Source organism: Phasianus colchicus, chromosome 9 (assembly GCF_987193195.1).
Source record: "Phasianus colchicus chromosome 9, bPhaCol1.hap1.1, whole genome shotgun sequence".
NCBI lineage: Eukaryota > Metazoa > Chordata > Aves > Galliformes > Phasianidae > Phasianus > Phasianus colchicus.
The window spans coordinates 18,456,067-18,479,310 of NC_143444.1; the positions used below are offsets into that span (position 1 = coordinate 18,456,067).

Sequence of the window (23,244 nt, forward strand, 5' to 3'; positions counted from 1 at the left end):
AGAACAGAGAGTGGAGGGCCCATTGCCATCTGTTTCCCCCTCCTCCAGACTACAGCAGCTGTTCCAAGTACTCCTGCCTGTAGGCACGCACTTAAAGGAGCTGGAAGCCTCAGTGCTGACATGCTGCAATGCAGAACAGCTCCTGCTGCTGCTGCATATCAACTTAAGGCGATCAGCAGACGATGGGCAGCACAAACTGAGAGTTTGGCAACATTTGCTTTATGGACAGGGACAAGGACAGTGATGTTCCAGACCTTTGACTTAGTTTTCCTGCACGTGCAGTCAGGATGAGCAAGGAAATATTTTAAAACATAAAAACAAAAAACCTATTTCCCCACCCTATGTACAAGAAAAATGCAGCATTCATCCCTTCCATCATCGTCTTTTTGAAATACTCATCATATGATGCAGCAGTAGCAAATATCAATTCCAACCTGAGACTGCCACGAGTTTAGTTTAGAGCTCAAAACGAGTACGAAGTGACCCATTTACAGTGTCTCTTCACAGCCACATCTTCCTACCTGTCTTTTGTCACCTGCGAGACCTGACCAGACCTGATCAAAGGAGCAGTGCAGCCCTGACAGCACAGCACCCGCACTATGCAGAGGAGAGCACTTAAGACTGCATGCACTGCAGATGGAGATGACAGGCAAATATTATTAAAGAGCCAAAAGGCAGACAATGCATTAATGCACTACACACAGCTATAAAAACAAAGGTCAAGACTTCCATAGCTATGTCTCTTTTTAGCTTAGCTTTTTTCCTATGAACAGGTACTTACCACCTCCAGCAGCACAACAAATACTAAACCTATTATTTAATTCTTCTCTACGAAAAAATAAAAATAAACATGTTAAGCTCCATTTATACTGGAAAACGTGATAGCAAAGTTGATTCCATCAGATCTCGTATGATTACAATAGCTAAAAAAGTTTTCCATTCTTTCCACCTGCTTAATAGAACCATCCCAAATGCAGCTGCTTACCTGATCTTGCAGAGACATAACAGGATTATTTTTGGTTGTATTGATATGTAGAACATGGTATCTGTTCTTTGCACAAAGATCATAGGCAATATTTGTGAAGGATGTGCTGGCAGTCTTAGGTACTCTATTGTAAATAATCACCACATCATCTTCTTCATCCAGCATCACATCTTGTCGGGGGCCATCTGCTGTATGACGTTGTTCTATCTCTCTGACTTCATGTCTTGCAATAGCCCTTTCTGTTAAGAATGACAAATGCAGAATTTCAATATAAAGACTGACAGTTCTGAAGTTCAAACTTTAGAAGGCAAATAACACTGTGCAAAGCAACACTGCCCCAGCAATAAAGGAAACGTGTGCTGTCATATGTATTTCTGACGCATTTGATGTGAGAAATCTATAAAATATGCAAAAGATGAAAGGTGAGATAGTCTGACAGACTGGAAAACAATATGCTTAGGGAATGCATCCCATATTCTATGACTCACGTAAAAGCTACTGAAAGCCAACACCTTTAAGGAAAAATGTCTGCTATGTGCTACCAAAATGGTTCCATCCCCGACGTATCTCAAATAATTTCTATCCACTATTTAAAAACTATAACAAAAGGAATAACTCAAGCAACCTGGATGCGTTTTCCAAAATGAGTAGAAAATGAGCACTACAGATTCAGTCAATTAACTGTAGAGAGGATCTGGAATTCATATGAAACCAATGCTTTTTGATAGTCTAATTAACATGAGCCCCAAGTGCAAAGCTTACAACAAACCATTTTCCAAATTTCCACTGGCTTTACTGATGTCAAGTTCACAGATGCTTATGAAACAGTTAACATCAAAGAGAAAAGTGATTTCAGTACTGAAATACACCAAATAGTGGACAAGGAAGAAATGTGGAAAAGGCAAGCTATGGCAAGGTGAGTGCATTACAAATTAACCTTTTATATAAAGGGTGACACTGAGTAACTGAACTCTGCTTCAAATGCTAAAAATTTGTAAAAAAAAAAAAAAAGCCATTAGACCTTTTTTTTTGTGCTGCTGAATATTAAATACTTTGTGCTGATTCAGACACAGCTTTGTTCTGTCCTAGATAAGCATATACTGTAATATGCTTTGTAATACAGATATCAAAGCAACTTCTCTGATTCACTTATTGTAATATTGCTTTTAATAATGCATTCAAGAAAATCTGTGTAGGCCAGCAGTGCAGTCTGAGGTCTGTATCACAAAAGTAACATGTAATCCCCTGTATTATATTATTATCCATGGTGCAGCTCTTCTGGACAACACACTTTGCAGCAGCTACCAGCCTTTACTTCCTTTGCTTTCCATAACTCAGATCCTTATGTTTTCTTTCACCATGACTCTTTAATTACAATGTGAAATCACTTTAAAACAGAATCTTTAAGCTGTGAACACCACTACCCTATAATTCCACATAAGTTGTCTTCAACCACAAACTTCCATCTGTCTGAAACGCTTCAAAGCTTAAACCTCTTCATATGCTCGTCTCTCACACCCCATAACTAAGTCACATCGGTATGAAAATGTTTGTAGAAAATGCTTATTGAGCATCTCTCAATTTTCTACGCGACATCTGTTGCTCCCCACTACACTAGTCACAGTTTTTACTCCTTCCTTTCTCATTTGTTACCTCTAACATCACTGTTGGCAAACCTCCAGTTTTGGAAAGATGAGACAGACCAAGCTTTGATCACTGGAGATGGCTACCACAAGAAGCAAGCAGCAGCTCCTCTCCATATCAGTAACTGCTAGAGGTTTGGTAGGGAGGCATACTGAGCTGCATGGACACCCAAGGGCTGTGTGGATGTATCTGCCACCTAGAAAGACGGAAATGAAACATTTCTTTCTGTTTTCTACCCCAGAAAATCTCAGCTAGATAACTGCACAGAACTGCAGTGCCAATAAGGCTCCAGGATGCTGAGGAGAACTTGCAGTCTCATATGCAATACATTTTATACATAGAAAGCCAAAAGATGCAAGAAATTGACATGATGATAAGTATTCCTCTGTTGAAATATTTGAAATCGCAACTCAAGAATTAGTGTCACAAGTGAACTGTAAAGGCTATATATAAAAACAGAAAAGTCATCATTAGACACAATGTTATGGTATACACAATAGCACACAATTAGCAAAAAGGTTACTGAATGCAATCATCTTAAGCTTTGTATTGTGAGAGGGGAAAGCAAGAACCTATAGAAGAACTCCCACAAATACTAAATACACAGTTGTATTATCAGAGAAAAAGGTAGGTTTTAAACTTCCAGCTAGTAAGAAAACTAATTTTTATGGTGAAGAACAGAAATTGTCTGTTTGATAAAACCAAAGGCAGAGATGAAACGCAGGATATAAACTGCCAAGGGGGCAAGGGAAGCTAGAGGCAGTGAGAAGCAGATGAGACCCCAGAAAGCATCTGTCTGACAGTCCATCCCAAGCGTCCATCTCAATGTAGTCTATTATTAATAATGGAAGGAAGAAAGCTGCAAATTTTGTAAAAACAGGTGGGTTTTTTTCCAGTCATGAAAAGTGATGGCAGTTTTTCCTATGAAGTCAGGAAGCTTTTTTTGCTACATTCTAAAAACATGGTTTACTTGTTAAAATGGCACAAATTTCATCTACATCAGTAAACGGGTGTGGGAAGAGATCTAGAAATGGTAACATGCAGCTCAGAACAGTCTGAGATAACTATATTAATCAGGAGTTAGAGAAATTAAAGCAGTTAACCAAATGCCCATCAACTCCTTATTTGCTCTTCTATCACACTGTAATGTTTGAAAAATGAACACTGCTTAAGTGTTTTAGAAGTATGGTAGAAAACGATGTATGCTTTAACAACTTGTTACATGTGAAAGATAGGGAGGAAGAAGATGCTAGGTATTTATTAAATATATTTTATTTACCAGAAACCTCCTTATATTACAACGATGCAAATTCAACTTTGATTTTGAGAGCTTGTCTACATAGGGTTAGATTGGTTTCACTGAAATCAATTAAAAAAAAAATAATCAGGTTAGGTCATTTATTTTCTATCAGAAAACCAGTGGACAAAACGATGTACTCTAGTCTCATTACTTTCACTGTATTCTATTTAAAACTGACTTTATAAGAAAAACAGCGAGGCAAAGTTATGAAGAGTGAAATGCCTAAACTGGGTTAAGACTGTCATCCCTAAGTTTTACATGAGTTTTCTACATTTATTAAAAAAGATAAATGACATTTCAGCAAGTGATACTTTGAACACAAGACAGAGATTTTCATAGTAATATAATGCATGATAATTTCAAGGCACAAAACATCTGTTTTATCTTGACGAGCTATTTTATTACTGCCTCTTTAGGGTCACTGAAATAATGTCATTTCCGTAGCATGTTGAAAAGCACTGTTCCATCATCTGCAGTTGTCCTATATGCAAGCTTTCATCCATTTCATAGACAGTTTGCACACAGGCAGCAGTACACATGATCAGTGTAATAAAGGGCCGCTACACTGGTAGTTCACCAGACAGTGAATTATTTACAGAAAGTCTTCAGTTGGTGGCAACAGCTTCCATGTAAACAACAGAACAAGCTTGTCTTCTCATCCATTAGTTTACACCTCCTTCAAAATTCTTTCTTATCCCATTTCTGTAACTGACAGCATCTTCTCATGACTTGTGTATCTTTAGATATCATCTTGTAATAGAAAGCACGAAATACCACAGCTAACTTTAAGCTGGTTTGCCAATCCGATGCTACCAGAAAATAACATATAGTTTAAGCTACACCTTCTTCATCAGAAGCACTGATGCAGCATTCAATCTGTACACCACCACCAATTATGGTAAAATCTAAAGTGATTTATCTTCAAGATTTCTGCCCTTTCAAGTCAATACAGTTTGCCAACAGCTTTCAAAGTTATTAGTACAACAATAATACAGAGAGAAATGGATGGACAAAGTTTTATTGCTTAGACCTGTTCTTTTAGGGTCTCAGCTAAGAAAACCACCTGTGAAAATGCAATAGGTCTCTGTATTCTAATAAAGTTATCTGAAAATCACAACTAAACAGTTTTAAATAACTACAGAAACAAATTACTGTATCAGAAGCTGTTATTTGCCTAAATTCCTTGCACATTCAAACAGATTAATGTCTTAAAAGCAGCCTATTAGCATTTACTGCAAATCCAAGTGTTAACTGCATACAAAATAAAATCTTCACGAATAAAATAGAGCAGCACAGATCCTAGCAAACTAAAGGTTAGCAAAACTAAACATTTTAAACTAGTCATTTCTCATTAAAGTACCAGAACCTCCTGGGACTTCTCAAAAAGAAAATCTGCAAAAACCAGAAACTCATTTCTCTCCCTATATCTTAGCCCTTACTGCATTTGATGAAGAACAAATTTTGAGCCTTGATAACTGTCAAACTGAAGTTAATTAAGTATCTGGAGGAATAATTCAGAGCATACACCCTACTTCCACAGATGATGTTCTTTGTCCCCTATGTCTACATTCATTTTGCATGTATCCATAGATATTATTTAAGCTCTCAGCATCTCTCACATGCCTGCCACACATCCTAGTGGAAAGCCCCCAGTCAGAAGAGGAAAGGCTCAGTCTTGAAATAAATTTTAGCTCAGCAACCTTCATAGAATCATAGAATCCTTAGAGTTGGAAGGGACCTCTGAAGACCATCTAGTCCAACTCGCCAGCAATGAACAGGCACAGCACAACTAGATCAGGTTGCCCAGGGCCTTATTCAGCCTCATCTTGAAAGTCTCCAGGATGGAGCATCTGCCAATGGAATAAAAGGATATAGATTAAACTTACTTCCACACGTCAGTGCCAGTGATGCTGGCACTGCCCCCAGAGCAAACATTGCTGGTGTTCTCTGACACTGGACACCACTTTAAATCAGTAAGCAAGTTTCTTCAGGTAGGAAGCAATACTGAAGGCATCTGACCTGGTGTCTCAGCTTGGTTCCCGCTCTGTTCTCGGGCCAATTAGCCAAGCAGCTGGCAGCCTGAGGCACCGACAGCTCTCAAGCTGTTTCCCTGCCCAATAGCTGCATTAAGCACTTCATTGGCCTAAACACGGAACCAGAGCAGAACCAAAAACCTACTCAATATTGACTTCATTCTCTTCTGATGAAGAATGAAAACTGAACAGCAGCTTAAAAATTATCCATAATTATGTAGCGAAGTTAATGTTCTGATTTACTTTCCAAATTATATACACATAGCATGTAGCCTTCCTCTTCCACTGAAATGTGGCTCCTCTGGGAGCTGTTGAGTAGCACACTGTTTTCATAAAGCGGAGCAGCACTGCTGCATGTGGATACCAATACTTTGGGGATGGAGAAGGAAGAAAGAATCAATGGTGCTATGACAATTTATGGCCATGGAGGATTTCTGTCACTACAGCCAATTAAAACTACATGAGAGATATAGATTAATATAAAAACCCTGAAGTTAAATTTGTTCAAGGTATCAGTAATAACAAAGAACCACTTTGGTTCTTCAGAAACTCCATGCCTCAAATACTAATGTGAAACTGAAGGCCTGCCCAAAATACTTTGACTTTCCTTTTCTCTGTAAAACACACCACGAGGCCTGCTGTCTCTTCATTGCGCATGGATGAAAGTTCATTGCTCTCAAAGACAACAGTGGGTGAAGCACCAGGGCATCAGCACTGTGCTCCAGGACCAGCAGTGCCAGCACCAAGTCGTGGGCCTCAGGTTCTCTCACGTCCAAGTGACTGCTCTGATCCTCGTTAACATATGTAAAAACAGATTTAAGAGCAAGGGTAGTCAACACTGTTGTGTTAGTCTCACAAAGTGTCTCTGGGTATCAGTCTGAACTGACACTTTCCAGCAGTAAAGCCAATACAACAAGAATGAAGCACGCACACTCCATTTCAGAACAGGCCCAACACGTGTGCTCTGAGCCCACTTCTGAGCTACAGAAAGTGAAGACCACACACAGAGCAAAAGGAGAGAAACAGAGCATAAAACTTCCAGTAACTTTTCTGGTACTATTGTAAGTATTGAATTTGAGTCAGGACAAAACCCAAACTTTTCCCTCCAGTTGTGACAATCCAGTTACTGGTACTGACAGATCCCAATAATTCATTCTACAAACTGCATTACAGCTGGTTTTCTTCAGTAAGGCACAGGTAAGAAAGATCAGTTGCTGCAAGAAGTAGTAGTTTAGTGAACAACTAAAACTCACGTTGTCAAAAAAAAACCCAACAAACAATTATTTAATAGCAGTTAATGCATGTTTAGATCAGAAGAAAGAAGAACAGTCCAGACAGAAAATAACTGTTTTTCAGACTCCAAAAAATGCACATGGTGCTTTATGAAAATTGGTAAAGAAAAAAAAAGCCACCAAGAAAATAACAAAACAATAACAAATAACCACCACCACCACCCAATAAAACAGATAAAACCAAACCAGCCAAAATGGAGCAGCAAGGAGGTAACTCCAGTTAGGAACCAAGATCATTAAATAACATCTTATGCAGCAGCTGTGAGAAAATTGGAAGCAGTGATGCTGAAAGACCTGCTATGGTTTCGTTAGCATTTAATACTCATCGTTTAATTTCAAGATAGTTTTTTTGCCAGCTTTATTTTGAACACATCAGTAGAAGAATATTGATTAGTGTGACATTAGGTGTTTGATATTAAACAACAACAAAAAAATACCCAATAGTAAAATCACTATCCAGTATATTGAATATAGTCCTAATCCATATTTCTCATTTCTTTTGTTTCTTTGTTGTTTTTTTTTAATATCCTTACAAATGCAATTAATACACTGAGTACTTCCAGATTACATTCTGACCATGCACTTCCTTGATATACAGGATTGGGGCCTGCTCTCACCTAGCATCTTATTGTAACACAAGTCTTCAGTGTTTGCAAGAAAAGTTAATGGAACCTCTTTATATATGGATATGGTTCTCATAAGTGTTTCACTACACAAATGTGAACTTCACTCCTTCAAGCAAAATACAATTCAAACAAAAAGGAAGCCAGATCAATATAGATCATCTGATTCCATTTTGCAAGTTCTAGAGACTGCTTATTTTATAAAATCTTTCCCCAAACATAAAATTATTTACATTCTTCAAAAGGGTCTTGTCTACATTACGTTGTCTGTTAAAGTCTCCTAGGTCACCTATGCATGGATTGTGCTGTACTCAGTAAATCACCATCATGCTCAAAACTAATTGGAAAAATACAGTTATTTCCAGCATATTACATTTACATCCCTGCTTATCTTCGCACTTTTCTTGGCTAAACCAACCTGATCTGGAAAACAAAATATCGTCAGTTGGACTAATAGCCAAAGGAAATAACAAGCAGTATTGCTTTCTAATCAGAATTGTTGACAAAGATTTTATTAGGAATATTAGTAAATTAGAGGACTAAAAATAAACTTAATATATTTCTATTTAGTATCTGTGATATATTTGCTTAATTAATACTGGACACAAACACGATGTATGCATAGGATTTTGAGCAAGTCCTTTGGAAAAAACAGAAATGAATCTGCATGCTGAATGTGACCCATTGTTGTTAATTCACAACAGAATTAATTTTAATTACAGGTTATAAATACTGACTTGATAAGATCGTGATTAATACCATTTTCTTTGTGAAAACCATTTATCTTGTGGCTTTTTTCCCCTAGCTTCATTTTAAGAACAACAATTTAATTCTGTAGTCTGGTTGCTTTATACACAAATCAGAAGTATGTCTTATTTTCCCCAAAAATCTGCAAATTGTTATTTGGGAGATTTTCCTTGCCTATAATGCTTAAATACCAATATCTATATATTTAAATAAAAATAAAATAAAATAAAATAAAATAAAACTGACAGAAACAGCCTTAGCTTTATTCTAATCTTAGGCCCTCAGTTTAAAAACTTCATCTCACACGAAGATGAAAAAATAATCATGAATAAAGGCAAGCTCTGACAATACCAACCCCTCAAAAAATTACATTGCAGGAACTTCAATCATAGCCATTTTAAATAAGTGAAAGTAGAAACATACTCTTTGAATTAAATGCTGGAGCTGCAATGAACGTTGAATTAATTAGTTCTCAAGCTACCTCTGGAAAACTCTTTTTGCTGTCTCCTACATCTCAGTGAAAGGACCTGGGGATCCAAACCAAACTCGGGCAGAACTAGAAAAACAAATCCAGGCAGAGGTGACCTGGCTCCTTTCTGAATAAATCATCACCTGTCTTAAAAATAGTCTTTCTCCACTTACTTTCAGGGGATTAAAAGGAGCGGTGGCTCAATAGCTAGCAGAGAGATTTCTACCAAGGAAATTTTGCAAGTCCTCACAGTATGTCTGTCCCCAGATTTATCTGGGAAGTTCAGCTAGCCTTTCATGATGGAAGCCTACTGGACTACTTTCCAATCATGCATGAGAGGACACTTGTGACGACTAGACAGCTAATGCAAACCTTCTACGTTCATCCTCTCCATGCTAAGAAACAGCAGCAGTCTTACTCAGTTCAGAAATACATGCACAGCAACACTATCATAAAAACTTTAGGGGAGACTTCGGTTAGCAAAATCAAAATTACTCTAACAAGCTTTATCTGGTGCCATCCCAGTGCAGTACAGAGTTGCCTGTACTTGGTAAAAATAGAGGCAGTCCAGCAATGGCGAGCTGTGCCGCAAAGCAGTTTTGTACAGAAAACCATCCAGTAGTAAGAGAGCCAGCTGCTCACTGAAAGCCTCTGGGTGTTAATCCCAATTTACAGTGGATTAAGTTTTTCAATTAAGACACAATTATTTTCCTACACGCATGAGAAATATTTTGTTTTCCCCCCAAATCAGGTCTTTTTTTGGACAGAGATGACTATTCAATGAAAATTTCAGTAGAATAAGAAGGGGCTAGAAATTCACTCACTGCATCCTAGTTTTTGCAAAAAGCTAAAAACAAACAGTTCCAGCCCCTTGCTCAAAACCTTTGGTCCCTCATCACTGAGGGGTACAGGAGATTGACATTCGTCAGTCTCTAACACTCCATCCAGATTGTAATGCACAATAATTACTCAATATCCAAAAAGTACATTATCACAAAGTTCACTGAAAATCAGAACTGCAGGAATAATACGATGCCTCTGAAACAGAAGTTAAAGGGTCCAAAAGATATACCCCAGTAAGAACAGAACAACAAAAAGAAAATAATCAAGGTTCTAATTTTAGTACTTCAAAGTCACTGAAACATTCATTCTATCAAGCTAACTTAGCTTTACTTATCATTTTGTTGGCATTTTGTGTAGTGTTAACAAAGCAAATTGAACACAGTATATGAACAGCTGAGTGATCTTGGCAAAATAACAAATGTTAATGACCGGAAACACTCGTGTATCTGGTCAGATTATATTGTGCAGATATTAAGACTTTAAATTGTCAGATTTTATTTTATAAAAGCAAAGTAATCCGCTTCCAACAATGGTCAATAGTCTAAAAATCTAGCATTAACCTATTTCCAATATGGCTGAAACTTGTGGGGCTATGTAAGGGAATAATCCTTTTGCTGTTGCTTATAGCAAAAATGTATTGAACTGTCAATTCTGAGCCACTTAAAATATTTGAAGATGATTTAAAATAACACATTAAATGGCTATCACAGACAGCAGTAGCAGTGCTAAAACTGTGTTTCAGAACAAAGATTTCACGCTACTCAAACAGTTCCAGGCCATGTTCCAAAGAAGCCAGGCCTGTGCCCTGCAGAACCAGCCCTCTCCATAGGTGTGGAATAGAGCAATCATCAAAAATGAGCTCTTGGTCTTTTTTCTCCATCAGCTCCAACTTTCCTGAGCTTCTTCTGGTTTAAGGCTCCAGTGACCACAGATGATTTCCATATACATAATTTAAATTTGCCTTGCTGCTACATTAAGTCATCATTCTCAAATTCCATTAGTCTCAAATATCTGTTTTTGTGTACATGAATAGTAAGGTTGAAAAGTTCATTTTTATGTTAACAGGCTGTAACCATATAAGGATCATTATATTTGTAAATGTTTTTTGGCAATCTAAATAAAGTATGCCTGAAAACACATGCAAGCTTTCCTTTTTGCTATATGAAATGGAAGTTATTTCTTTGAAGTGCTAAGTCAGAAAGACATATAAATCCAAGCCATCGCTTTATGGGAGGTTGGGACTATAATAAATGACTGGAAAGATGTACCAACTGATACTGTATTTTGTAAGACATCTTAGTTATTTGGAATACTTAAAAGCAAAAAATACAGCTGTGAATTCTGTTTCCAAGGAGACGATGTTACCTTCCAGAAACACGTCACTGACATGGTGAGCAGAGCAAAGTGTGAAAAGGATTTCCTGGCCATGACACAGACGCTCTGACAACACTGTTGCATAAGAAATAAAATAAATAAAAATAAAACTGACCAACTCGTGTTTCTCAGCAAGCTGAGTTGCAGTGGTTAGAGAGAGAACTACCCACATATTAACAAGTTCACGTACAAGTCCTTCTTTGCCCTGCAGAACTGACTACCAGTACCATCCATTCAGTTGCCTCTTCTGCAAGTGCAGTAACATCTTATAGAAGCAGGGGCAAATTTATCCTACTACTCCAGGAAGTTTGATAACTATCTCTAAAGACACTCTACCATGTTGGTAACAATCCAGGTACCACAAGGCTGAGCAGAGAAGAGGGGGGAAAAGCCAAGAGATGTTATTTGGTTATTTGCAACATCTTTGATTAAGGAAAGCTCCAGGATAAGTGATGAGAACATGTACCCCTGTCCTTCATCTCCTCAAAGTCACTGTTCTAGGTCCACCTCAAATACAACTCATATCGAGTTTTTAAGGTTATCCTCATCTGATCCTGGGCTTCTCTTAAAGGTAGCAATGTAGCCATCCTTTCTGAAAAGGCAATAATAGGGAACCAAGAAACAGTGTAAACGAAAAAGAACATGGGTTTCATAAATTGGTAAACAGGCAACTGATGAACTCATACTGTATGGTAACAAATAACTTAGCATTGCTCTATGGCATATATATATAGAACACAGTATTTGCATACTGGTCTCCTTCAATGGCTGTAGTTCAGATCTTCCTAAGTTTTTTAGTTTTGCCTCGTCTTCTTCCTAACATCCTCCCAGATAGCTGGAGCTCTTCCTCATGCACTCATGGCCCCTTGCTAATAGCCATACATCTCTTCTCAAGTTCTTATGAGTTAGTTCCACTTACAATAACCCATTCAGATATAGAAAGGTTCACAGTGCTGCCTTCTTGGTAGGTTGGTGTTAATGCACTTCTCCCAAACTCTATACTACAAATTCCTTTTAAAGACATATACAAAAGCCACTTGAAAAACGTGCAGTAGCAATATAAGTGTAGAGTCATGTGGTCTTTTGATTCAAAGCATGTATTTTTACAATACACAATTTTGACCTTCAAGAGGAAGAAGGACTTGGGCTGCATATAAGTTGTAAAAGCTTACTTCTCCATGTTCATAATAAAATAATTTAAATCCTATTATTTCTAGTTCCCAAATAAAAGTAACTTCTCTGAGTTCCTGAGCAGCCTCTTCAAAACGTTTTCACGCCTCCTTTGACACCCAGTTCATACCATGCTATCTTCTCCTCAGGAAAGAGATGTCATGGGCTGACAGCAACTTGCAGGATTAAAATTGTCTTAGGGGAAAAATTGTCACTGCTTCAGACATCACCATACCGATGTGAAAATGGGTCACTTTTCATCAAAGTAAAATCCCTATATCAAACCTGTTATAGATCAGGACTTCATATCTTTGTACATTTCTAGTTTATGGTCAGTTGGGATGATAAGGAAACTCTTATATGAGAAGGCAAGCTGTACTTCAGTACACATGGATATGTATTTTTTCAGCAAATCTATGTAAAATTTATAAGACGTTATTCTTCTCATGGCCTCTGTGCTCCCAAATGTTGGCAAAGGTCTCAATGAATAAAACAACAGCCATCCATGAACTAACCAAGGACGCTCCACCATCTTGTCTTCCATATGACCACCATTTAGATGAAATACTACAAGACTCAGCTGTATCAAAAATATTTAGTAATTCTTATCACAGACCTGAGTAGCCTTCCAAAGAACATGAAAATTCCATTATTACTTGCCTGAAAGTACATGGTTTCTTACATTAGCTCTTTGTAAGTACTTCACATTCTGCCTGCATTAAGTGATAAATACCATCCACTTCTGGTTTTAATGTTAGATGAATGGAAAAAAAAAAAAAATATTTTGAATAGGAGGGGAAGAACCTTCTGAAAGTATTTCTGATCATAGTATGCCTTTGAAATCTGAACACCAAACAAATAAAAGTTCTGGGCAAATTAATACTTTAATTTAATTGCATTTGAGATTCTCAAAGCACTTACATGTTTGCAAAGTAAGAAAAACTGCAGGCAGGACTCAACTATTAAAAGATGGAGAAACACAAAAATAAACAATATGTCTGAGTTCACAAGAACACATGGCAGAACTACGAAGGATTCACTATTTCGTACTTATCAGCATTTTTCCTCCTTTTGTTCCAGAGATTATAGAAAAGGCTCCCTCTCGCAGTCAGCATTACAAGTCTGCAGATTCAACGGGCAGCAGAAACATCACTTGATATTGTACGTGCCACTTAAAAATGACAACAAATACCTCTACATATTTTCAATGCCCCACAGGCTGTTTGGAACCTATCTTTGCTGTAGTGCAATTTCTGCAACGTATTAACTTCTAAAAACTACAGTGACAAATGTATACAATGAAGTTTGTTTTAAACTATAACACATTTCCAAACTGCAGATTCTTCCTGAACAAAAAGCAGGGCTGCCACATCTCTGTACTGCTTTTGCTTCTTCCAGCAGCTTAGCAGTAGAAAAGATGTTGTAAGTGTTGTGGAGCTTTTGTCATTAGCATTTTGGGACTTGGGGTTGGTTTTTGTTGTTTCTTCCCCCCATCAACTTTGTCACAAAGGAGTTTCACACTGCTTCTCTCCACAGAGGAAAACATGACTGCATATCGGAACACAACAGACTATCTCCTGACATCAGAGGAGTGATGTCGCAAGAAGCTGTGCTGTGACTGGCAATGGTGGAGCTGACAGCAGCTTAATGGGGCTGTCTAGCCCTAGCAGAGCTGTGGGAGTCAGACTAGCTGTCTCTGCACATCTGTTGCGGATATCAGCATTTGAGAACAATCACTGCTTTCAGCCCAGATACTAACTCATCCAACATAATCGTCAAAAAAAGCAGTTGAGACCAATGGCTTTAATTTTACAAAATGATAGAGCAGTGCTCCCTCATGACCACATACATGAATAGTTTCAACTTTGGAACTTAAGATGGATTACTACCTCATTTGCTGCAAAGGTTCACTCTGTGCAAAACATGCAGCCACAGGAAATGAACTAGAGAAAATTATCTATTTTTTAGCTGGATTGTTAACAACTGAGCGGCAAACCCAACAAAAACTCATATTCATGACATTAAAATGTCTGCAACAAACTATCTTGGTGAAAGGAAATCCAGCATGGACATGTGATGAGTTTCTTTTTATGAAGTAAAAGCTCCAGAAAATAATTATTTAGGATGTTATAAAGTTAATCCCCACTAGAGGGAGCAAAGTTATCCCTCTCAGAAGTACCTGCGGTCCGGTCAAGAAGTGAGCCTGGCTCATGTAACATTCAAGACAGTCGTTTTAAGTTAGTCCTGAGCAGATAAGCATTATAATTTTAATGTTAATTATTCAGATTATCACTGAAATAGGAAAGATGTAAACTCCCAGGCAGTAAAGATATTTAGAAAGAAATCTATTGCATTTTTCAAAGCACAGCCTATTCCAAGTCTTCTAAGATTTATGGTCAAGTGCATAAAAATTATGACTGACATAATGAAAAGTATTGGCATGTTCTTAGGGAATTTTTTTTTCTTCCTCATTTTCACATCATAAGAATATACCTGGATCCCATTACCTTCTCAGTTGTGAAGGATGGAAAGTTTCATTAAAAATAGATGCTGACATATGTCTTTCAAGAGCTAATGCTTTTATGTTTTCATCAATTACTTTTAGTACTTGAAGAAATCACCTGAGTAGTCAAAATTAAAATGATACTGGCTACCCTAAAAGCTCTTAATTCTCACTAGCTGGGTCACACTGCAGAGATCACAGAAGCAAGCTACAAAAACATTTTAGCAACAATTTTCTATTTCTACTGCAATCAGAATCTCAAGTTGCATCTTCTTGCTCCAGTATGATAATACAGCTATTTAAATCATTTAAAAAAAAATAAAAACAAAACAAAAACAACATACTGGACCTAGAACCATGTGGTACTATTTTAGTTAATTAGTAGCAACTTTTCTATCAAGAAATCTGTACTTAAAATGAGCTAGTTAACTTAAAATTTAAATGAATCGCTCATTAAAAAATAATTAGTATGTACAACAATCACCTGAAAGTCTATCTCATGCTATAGAACATTTCTATTGGGCAGCAATCTGGATTGCATTATAAAACACTGTTATACATGGCCAGATGGAACTCATAAAATAATATTTAGCTACAGATTTCCTGTCAGAAACTTATATAAAAAAGGGTGGGGGGGTTGGGACAGAGCTACACACTCAACATTTTCCATTAGCCAACATCAAATTGCTTACAAATTTCAGAAGAATCCACGTAATGCCTATGACACAGCAACATTTCTTTTATTTTTATCATTTTTTTTAACCTTAAGAACACAGTATATAATATACACAATCACAACTAAGAAACTACCTACCAAAGAACACACCCTAAAATGCATTGCAGTTATAGTAAAAAATGAAGGCTTTGCACCTTTCAATTCTTATTTTTGTCTGCATACCAGTGGAAATCAATGATGCTCCACAAAGCTTCACAGATTTTCACAAAAGCGGAATATAGGATCATGGGTCTGAAATGTATTAAGCTTCTTAATTATCAGCTGTAATAACCGGCCCTGGCTAGAGTAGGAAATCCATTGCTTATATCATTCAGATATGAAAGTTATTCAAGTAACTTAGTGTGAAGATAAACTGCCCCCATAATTTAAGGGCAAAGCATTATCAGCTGCTGCAATCAATACAACAGTTCTGAAATAGTCTTGTCTAAAAATCCACTTAATAAGAACCTTTTGCCTTTGTTGCCAGGGCTTTAAAAAAAAAGTAGATATTAATGCTGCTAAAACACAAGAGAGAGATCATTACAGAAAAGCTACAGTGAAAATTCAGGTTTCAAAGTAACAGCTGATAAACATGCCATCCAAGAGCAATGTGGGGTAAGGGAAGTAAAAGGCAGATTTAAGTTTTTCAAGGAGTGCCTCACCCTTCACAAACCTTAACAAATTGATTGTGCTCAATTTCTTGTGAAATACAACTCTGATGGCTAATTTATATCAAACAAGTGCTAAACAGATAGAAAGCTACCTGAAAACTAGCAAATCTACAAAATATAATTGCACCAAGTCTTCAGAATATGTTAAGTACTTAGCACATAAGTCAATAGCAGCATAAATATTTTGTTCTGTACTTAGGCTGAAATTGCTATTTTCTTCAAAGACTCACCATTAAAAACTTTTCCTGTTATTTTTCCATATATTCACCTTCTGTCATTCCACTTTTCTTTGTGCACAGATGCAATACATCCATGGAGAAAAAAGAAACGTACAGATTCCTGTTTCAGTGATTTTAAAAAAACAGCAACCAACCTTCAAGATCACTGATGACCTCCAAAAGGATTTAAGAAGCATAGCACCTTACTATTAGTCACTCAAAGCTAACAGTTAGTGTGCTTCAAGCCCATCTAAGACATCACTCTTAATTTCCCCAATCAATGTGGTGAATACAGGAAGCCAAGCGCATTAAACATTGTGTGACCATGGGGATGAAGGAAAAGAATTGGAGAGAAAAATAGTGTATACGTTGTCTAAGAATTAAAATATGCTGTATTATTCCACACTCCTCTAAATGCCAGTTTCTTGTCTTTTTTTTTCTCCAATTTATGCACACAGGCACATATCATAGCATAAAAGTATAAGTAGTCTTAAGTTATTCTGATGGAAGATGGAAACAGTCTATGCAGAAAGTAAACTGGCATCTCAAAGATACCTCAAGTTTACCCTTGAAAAGGGCATCAGAATTCTCCCCTGCATGTCTGAACCCAGTTAATAAGGCTGGTCATCTACAATTAACAACGCTCTCCTCTTATTTTACATTATACAATAATGTAACATAATTGTAAAATAACAACTCTCCTTCTACCCCAAACCAGAGAGAACAAGTTGTAGGCTTTATCAAAAACCACTATTAGGAAGACAACCACAGTTCCAGCAAGTGAAGATAAAGAGAAAAAAAAGCATCCAGCAAACCTCTGATAAAATAAAAGGTGAAAATCATCTCAGAGAGGAGAAACATATACATCAGTAACCAGCAGTGATGCTAATACAATGAAAGGCGATCAAATGCTCAGAGGTCTTACCAGGTGCACCAGAGTAACAAAATAAAGCTAGCTCCATTAAAAAAGCAGCAGTTTCAGAAGCTTTTAGACAGCTTTTAATAGACTTGAATGAATAGAGTACACAGTCAGAGGCCCCAAAATCTCATCTTTAAACCATCAGTCTTATGCAATCAACCACCTCAGCCTCTTAACTGTGGCTGTTTCAAAGAACAAGCACAAATGCTTGTTTATTAAGCCTCAGGAATTTGAGGGGGAATGGGCATTTGGCTTTCTCTACAGAAGAATGATTGTCTTCATCCATCTTTTTACATGTAAGGCAGTCAAGATAACAGTAGGTCTTGTCTTAATGGATTTTGTTTTCATATCTTCCAACTCAAAGCTAATACAACATGACACACAAAAGCTCATGAGCAGCCTGAAAACACTGGGGACATCACTTTAGCTCCCCTTAAAATCTCTCCCCCATCACAAAAGTCTGCTCTGCAGAATCCATCTATTTCTACACAAACAAAGACCTTGGATCACCTATTAATTCAGAACTTAAAAAAGCAGCAATAAAGAGTCATTGCTCTGCTCGAAGGCAGTTCCAGCATTTGCAATTCATCCAAGTGAGGAACCTGAGCATCTCTCAGTAAGTACACTTGGTATTCATGCTGGCAGACTAAAGTAGGCATGTTTTGTGACCCCCCCAAACTAAAGAGGAAGAATATGCCATCCAACTCCTATCCCCTCAGAACTCTGCCAGCGGGAAGACAGAGCATTTACAACCATATAGAAATCTGGAAGCCTGCAAGCCACAGAACTTGCTCTACCACCACATTCAACTATTAAAATTAACAGAGCAAACATCAGTCACAAACTGGTGCATGTGAAGGGTGAATTTACTCAGAAAGAAACTGCAAGGTACTTTTTTTGGAACTTAGCTCAGTCCCTCTAAAACAACAAAAAATCCTGACACCCATCCTGATATTCTGACACCAATATCAAAACCTGCTTAGCAGTAGGTACACCATTAGGCCAATCATACAGTCATTAGGCCATCATACAGTTCATCATACAGTCCACATTCACATTTTTTCAGCTACTGATGTTTGCTCCAACACAGCTTGCCACCCTTCACCAGCTCTCCCTGGTAAGTGACCCGCTGCAACTCTTCAGCTTCCAGCAGCAAATCTCCCAGTGCTCCCCTAACTGCTGCATCTCCTTCAGTGCACTGAAACTCCTGCTCTGCCTTTATTACTCACAAATACTAAGGAGCTTGCATTCAAGTTGTTGTCGCCTAGTTTCCATTTACACTTGAAAACAAAACAACAAGAATAAAGAAGTTACCTCTTATGGATGGAAACATTCTTATCTAAAATAATTCTTTATCCATCTTTGCTGAAGCTTGCCACAGCTCAATATAATGGCAGTTGCAAGATATTTCCCCTAGGACAAAAACACCTACAGAAAATAAACAAAAACCACACATTTTTGCAGTTGAGAGAACAGCTTCCTTCTACTTCAGCATTTGGCAGATTCTATCCTCTTGCCAACACTTGCTACCTCAACTTTAATTTTTAAACGCTTTGTTAGGGAGTTTGTTTGGCTTTGTCTTTTTCATAGTATGCGAATGCTTCCTAGAAGGATTTCACCTTCACTTTGAAGAAGCTGTGGAGCAGCAGACAAACAAAAATCAATCAGAAATGCGTATTCTTAAATTGTCTTGTGTATGTCAAGATCTGGATAATCACTACACTGACAAAGGAAATGTTTGTTGTTGGCTTTGTTTTGTTTAAGCTGTATTTGTTTCCTGCTTTGTGCATTTTCATCCCTATATTTGGCTTAAAAAATTAAACAGACTGCAAAATTCTTGCATTATTTTAACACAGAATAAAACACTGATGTAGGAAATGTGCTGATAGCTAACATACAGACTAGATGTTTGAGATCAGTACTTCAATCATAGTTTCTCTATTCAACTATTCCATAAAATGAAACAAACCCCCTGACAAATAAAAAAATACAAAAATGTCAAATTAAAGTAATTTTTCAAGTCCCAGGCATGTAACATCCAGCTGCTCCAACTGGTAATAAGTAATTCTGCGGCACTGATATAGCACACTTATGCAAATAAAACTTCTGCTAAGTGATCAATTTCTTCATACTTCAAGTGCAGGGACCCAGCAGAATATCTGATGGCTCCAAAATCAGAACTTCCTCTGCGTGGGAACAGATCTGCCAGTAAAGTAACTAAACAGTGCTCATGGATATCTGAAAGAAAGAGTTAGAAGACACTACACTCTGATTTCAAAGCGGCTGCTCAGTTGCTCTGCTGTCATCCTTCACGAAAAGCCCCTTCTCAGTATCTGTCTGGAAAAGGCCATTGCATGTTTGCTTGCAATGCTCTTCCAGCAGTGAATGAATCTAAAGACTACTTACTCAGAGCCTTGGAAGGTTCACCACAGGAATCTGCTGAATAGTTCTGTAAGGAACCTGGAATACCAAAACAGTTCCACCTCAAAACAAGATCTCTGTGTTACACACTCTCATATTCTACTACACAACTTCAGTTGCTATACACACATCATAAAGCAGTCACACTCTGTAAAATCAAACCCAGTAACTGTCTTTACAAGGCTGGTCATTAAACTCGTGGTTTACTACCGCAGTATCTCCTCCTAGCAAAGGCAAAAGCAGAAGTTACGAGCTTTTGTTTGGCTTTCCTAAAATGCCATCTGTCAAGCACAGTATTTGCCAGTTCCTTGGGAGCTGCTTGGATGTGGCAGAGACTGAGAAGTCCCAATCCACACCAGGGAAAAGAACAGGCCCTGCTCCACATCTCAGAAGGCACACACAGACATGGCAGAGCACGAAGGGACACTGAGGACAGAAGCACTTTTCCAACAACCACATGAAAATACAGCAAAATCCATCTACCAGGACTGAAGAATTATTCTTCCTTTGACCCTCTTAAGATTTTTGCTTTGTCTGTGTAGCAACACTAGAATGAAATACCCTTAGAGCCAGGCAGCTTTGACAAACAGCAGACTAAAATAGTTTGGGATGAGGAAAGCCAGATCATTATTTGTTTGCATAAGGAGAATCAAGGCAAAATTTGAAATTTTCTCGGTAAATCCACGAGCTCTAATAAAAAAAACACAAAGCTAAAATTGCTGTATATGGATAAATATCAACAAGAGAAAGTAAATTGTCTTTGCTTTGATACTATCCAATATTAATTCCTCTTCTGTCCTGTGTTAGCCTACACTTATACTCACAGATATGCTGGCTTTCCAAATGAAAATAACTTGTGTGAGCTTACCACTGAGTAAATGGTACACTCTAAGGCTCCATGTTCCAACACTGATAGCGGATGGTTTATCTTGGTGAGAAGCTGATGGAAAACAGGGGGTTCTATCTGTGAGAACGACCAGTGACAGAGCTTCTTCAAACTGTCTCCTTATGATTTTTATCACAATTAAGAAATGGGGAAAAGTTGGACGCCTAAATGAAATGATACCTGAATCCAATCACTTTGGAACCACACCAAAACTTCAGAGCAGGTCCAGAACCACTACAGTCACAATTATTGCTAACAAAACTGCTTCCTTTAGGCTCTAAGAAAAAGTCTTTACAGGATGTTGTTAAGCACTTGTTTTTAAGCACTCTGGTTCCAAAGATGAAGTGGTACCAAACTAGCAAGAAAGAATTATCACTCCATGAACAGCTAAAAATAGAAAGTGATCATCTAAATTAAACAGGTTGAGAAAGATTAGGGAAAGTTCAGCTAAGATTTATGCCTGGAAAGGAAGCAATAGGAATGAGTTATAAAATATCAATCTATAACACATTCTAAAAGAACATTTAACATAGAGCTTTTAGAAGGGATAGTTAATATCAGTTTTCACTATGACAGCAACTTGTAGTTTAAACTAGCTGTTAAATTTGTGTTAGATACGTGCACGTACTAAAATTAAATTTAAGTCCTGCCCTTTTCCAAATGCTAAGAACAAGTGCTTGATTAACATTATGGAAATGAATTCGTATTTTGATCATGACCAAGCAGAATATGTTCATTAAGATGCAAACACAATATGCTGAGAAAGTGTCAGTCCAGTTCATTCGCAAGTTATTCATTAGGAGTCAGGGACTACATTAACACAATTAAATTTCTGCAGCAATAACAGCACATACATCAGAAGCTTAATGCAGGATGAAACTATGAGAACTCGCACAATTTTAAAGCTGGCTTAAATATACCACTACATATAGTCTCACACCTGGCGATGGTCTGATTTACATTTTGTGAAACAGTCTATTAGAAAGAATTCTTTGTCTCTTTCCCAGGAGTGCTATTAATTTAGTCAAGCTTGTAGAACACCTGAAAAACTGCTGCATATTTACAATTTTTAGACAATAAACACTGAAACTACTGCTGCTACAGTTGGCTTGTTTTAGTCTGGTGTCTATACAGCACTGGAAAACAAAATCAAAACCAGTGAATAAACTTAGACAACACAAACAGTGCACTTTTTGATATTAAAACGCACATTAAAAGAAAAAATGTCAGGCATAGAACAGGTATGCTAGGATAACAGAAACACGAGTACAGTTCGGTTTGAAGTTTTTTCCTGTCATCATCTTCATAGGTGTCTCCAGAGCAGCCATTTACCACATCCCATGAATCCACACACAATTTAAGAGCAGTTCCATGAAGACAGCATTGAGTTTTCATGTTTCTCAGGGCCTCAGGCTCAGAAACAGCTCCTCCTGATTCCATGGCCAAGAGAGGAGCTGGACTCCCTGCAAACTGAATTCTCATCTCAGTTTCTGATAGCTGGTGGTAAGTACCTGATGGCCCAACTCTGTTCCTAAAGATTTCTTTACAAACCTACAACGATTTTTTTCCACTCTATGGAGCACAACAAAGGGCTAGGAATGCTGAAACAGAGCTGCTTTCTCCTTCCCAGAATCTGTTCTCTCTCCAGAATCTTCTTTTCCTTCACTGCCAGTGAGAGAGAAACAACACAGCACAGAAAAATTACCAAACTTAGAAATGAGTGCAGCTACATGAAATCAGTATTGGCCAGAAAGTTAAAATTTCTGGCAAGGAGAGTGTTTTTAAATATTGAACGGGAACTGTTTCACAGAAGTAGTGACAAATAACAGCTGATGACAGAGAAATTTCATTGTGTTTATCTGTAGCTATTCACTTCCAAACTGGTGAACTTCTAAAATAAAGGACATTCTGTACAAGAGGTTTTTTTGTAGAGAGGGAAAAAAAGGAAATATCCCTAAGAACCACCAGACTAGTAGGCAATGGTCTTTAATTCAACCACATCCAGAGCGTTTTAATGCAGGGCACTGCTTTCTTGTACGGAGGGAATCTCTGAGAGGAAACCTGCCACATTGGCCATGAACTCTACACGCCTCCAGAGCCTGTGGATTTAACCTCTAAGATGCTTTTGAGAAAGATGTTTCTTCCCATTTTCTAAACAACGAAGAAATGCATGCAGAAAGAAGCTATTAGCATACACAATCAACAGAATTTGAAGCTAACCTGCATAAATCTCTGAACTCAGACTTCAATCATGGTATCAGTTTGACTTGCAGTTCTCCCTAGCCCTTAATGATCCAAAAGAGCAGCTGGTATTTCAAAAAGAGCCTCCTGAAATCCCATTCAAATTAGTTATTAAGGAGAAGAACCTCAGCTGCAATACAGAATGCACATTTTATCTTCTACTACTTCCCAGAACTATTTTCTCACATAG

The 23,244-nt window shown here is 37.6% G+C and overlaps 1 protein-coding gene across 3 annotated transcripts in view; it reads right to left on the reverse strand.

Annotated features, from left to right (window-relative positions):
• The window catches only part of HS2ST1 (heparan sulfate 2-O-sulfotransferase 1), an 80,119-nt gene that overhangs the window by 17,588 nt on the left and 39,287 nt on the right, over window positions 1–23,244 (reverse strand). For 2 of the 3 annotated variants that reach the window (XM_090146407.1, XM_031614837.2), the window contains exon 2: window positions 986–1,224. In XM_090146407.1, the coding sequence (XP_090002533.1) occupies window positions 986–1,150 (165 nt within the window). In that variant the 5' untranslated portion in view covers window positions 1,151–1,224. Of the gene's footprint in view, window positions 1–985; window positions 1,225–19,912; window positions 19,967–23,244 lie in introns of all 3 variants that reach the window. The other variant, XM_090146408.1, reaches the window with a different exon arrangement.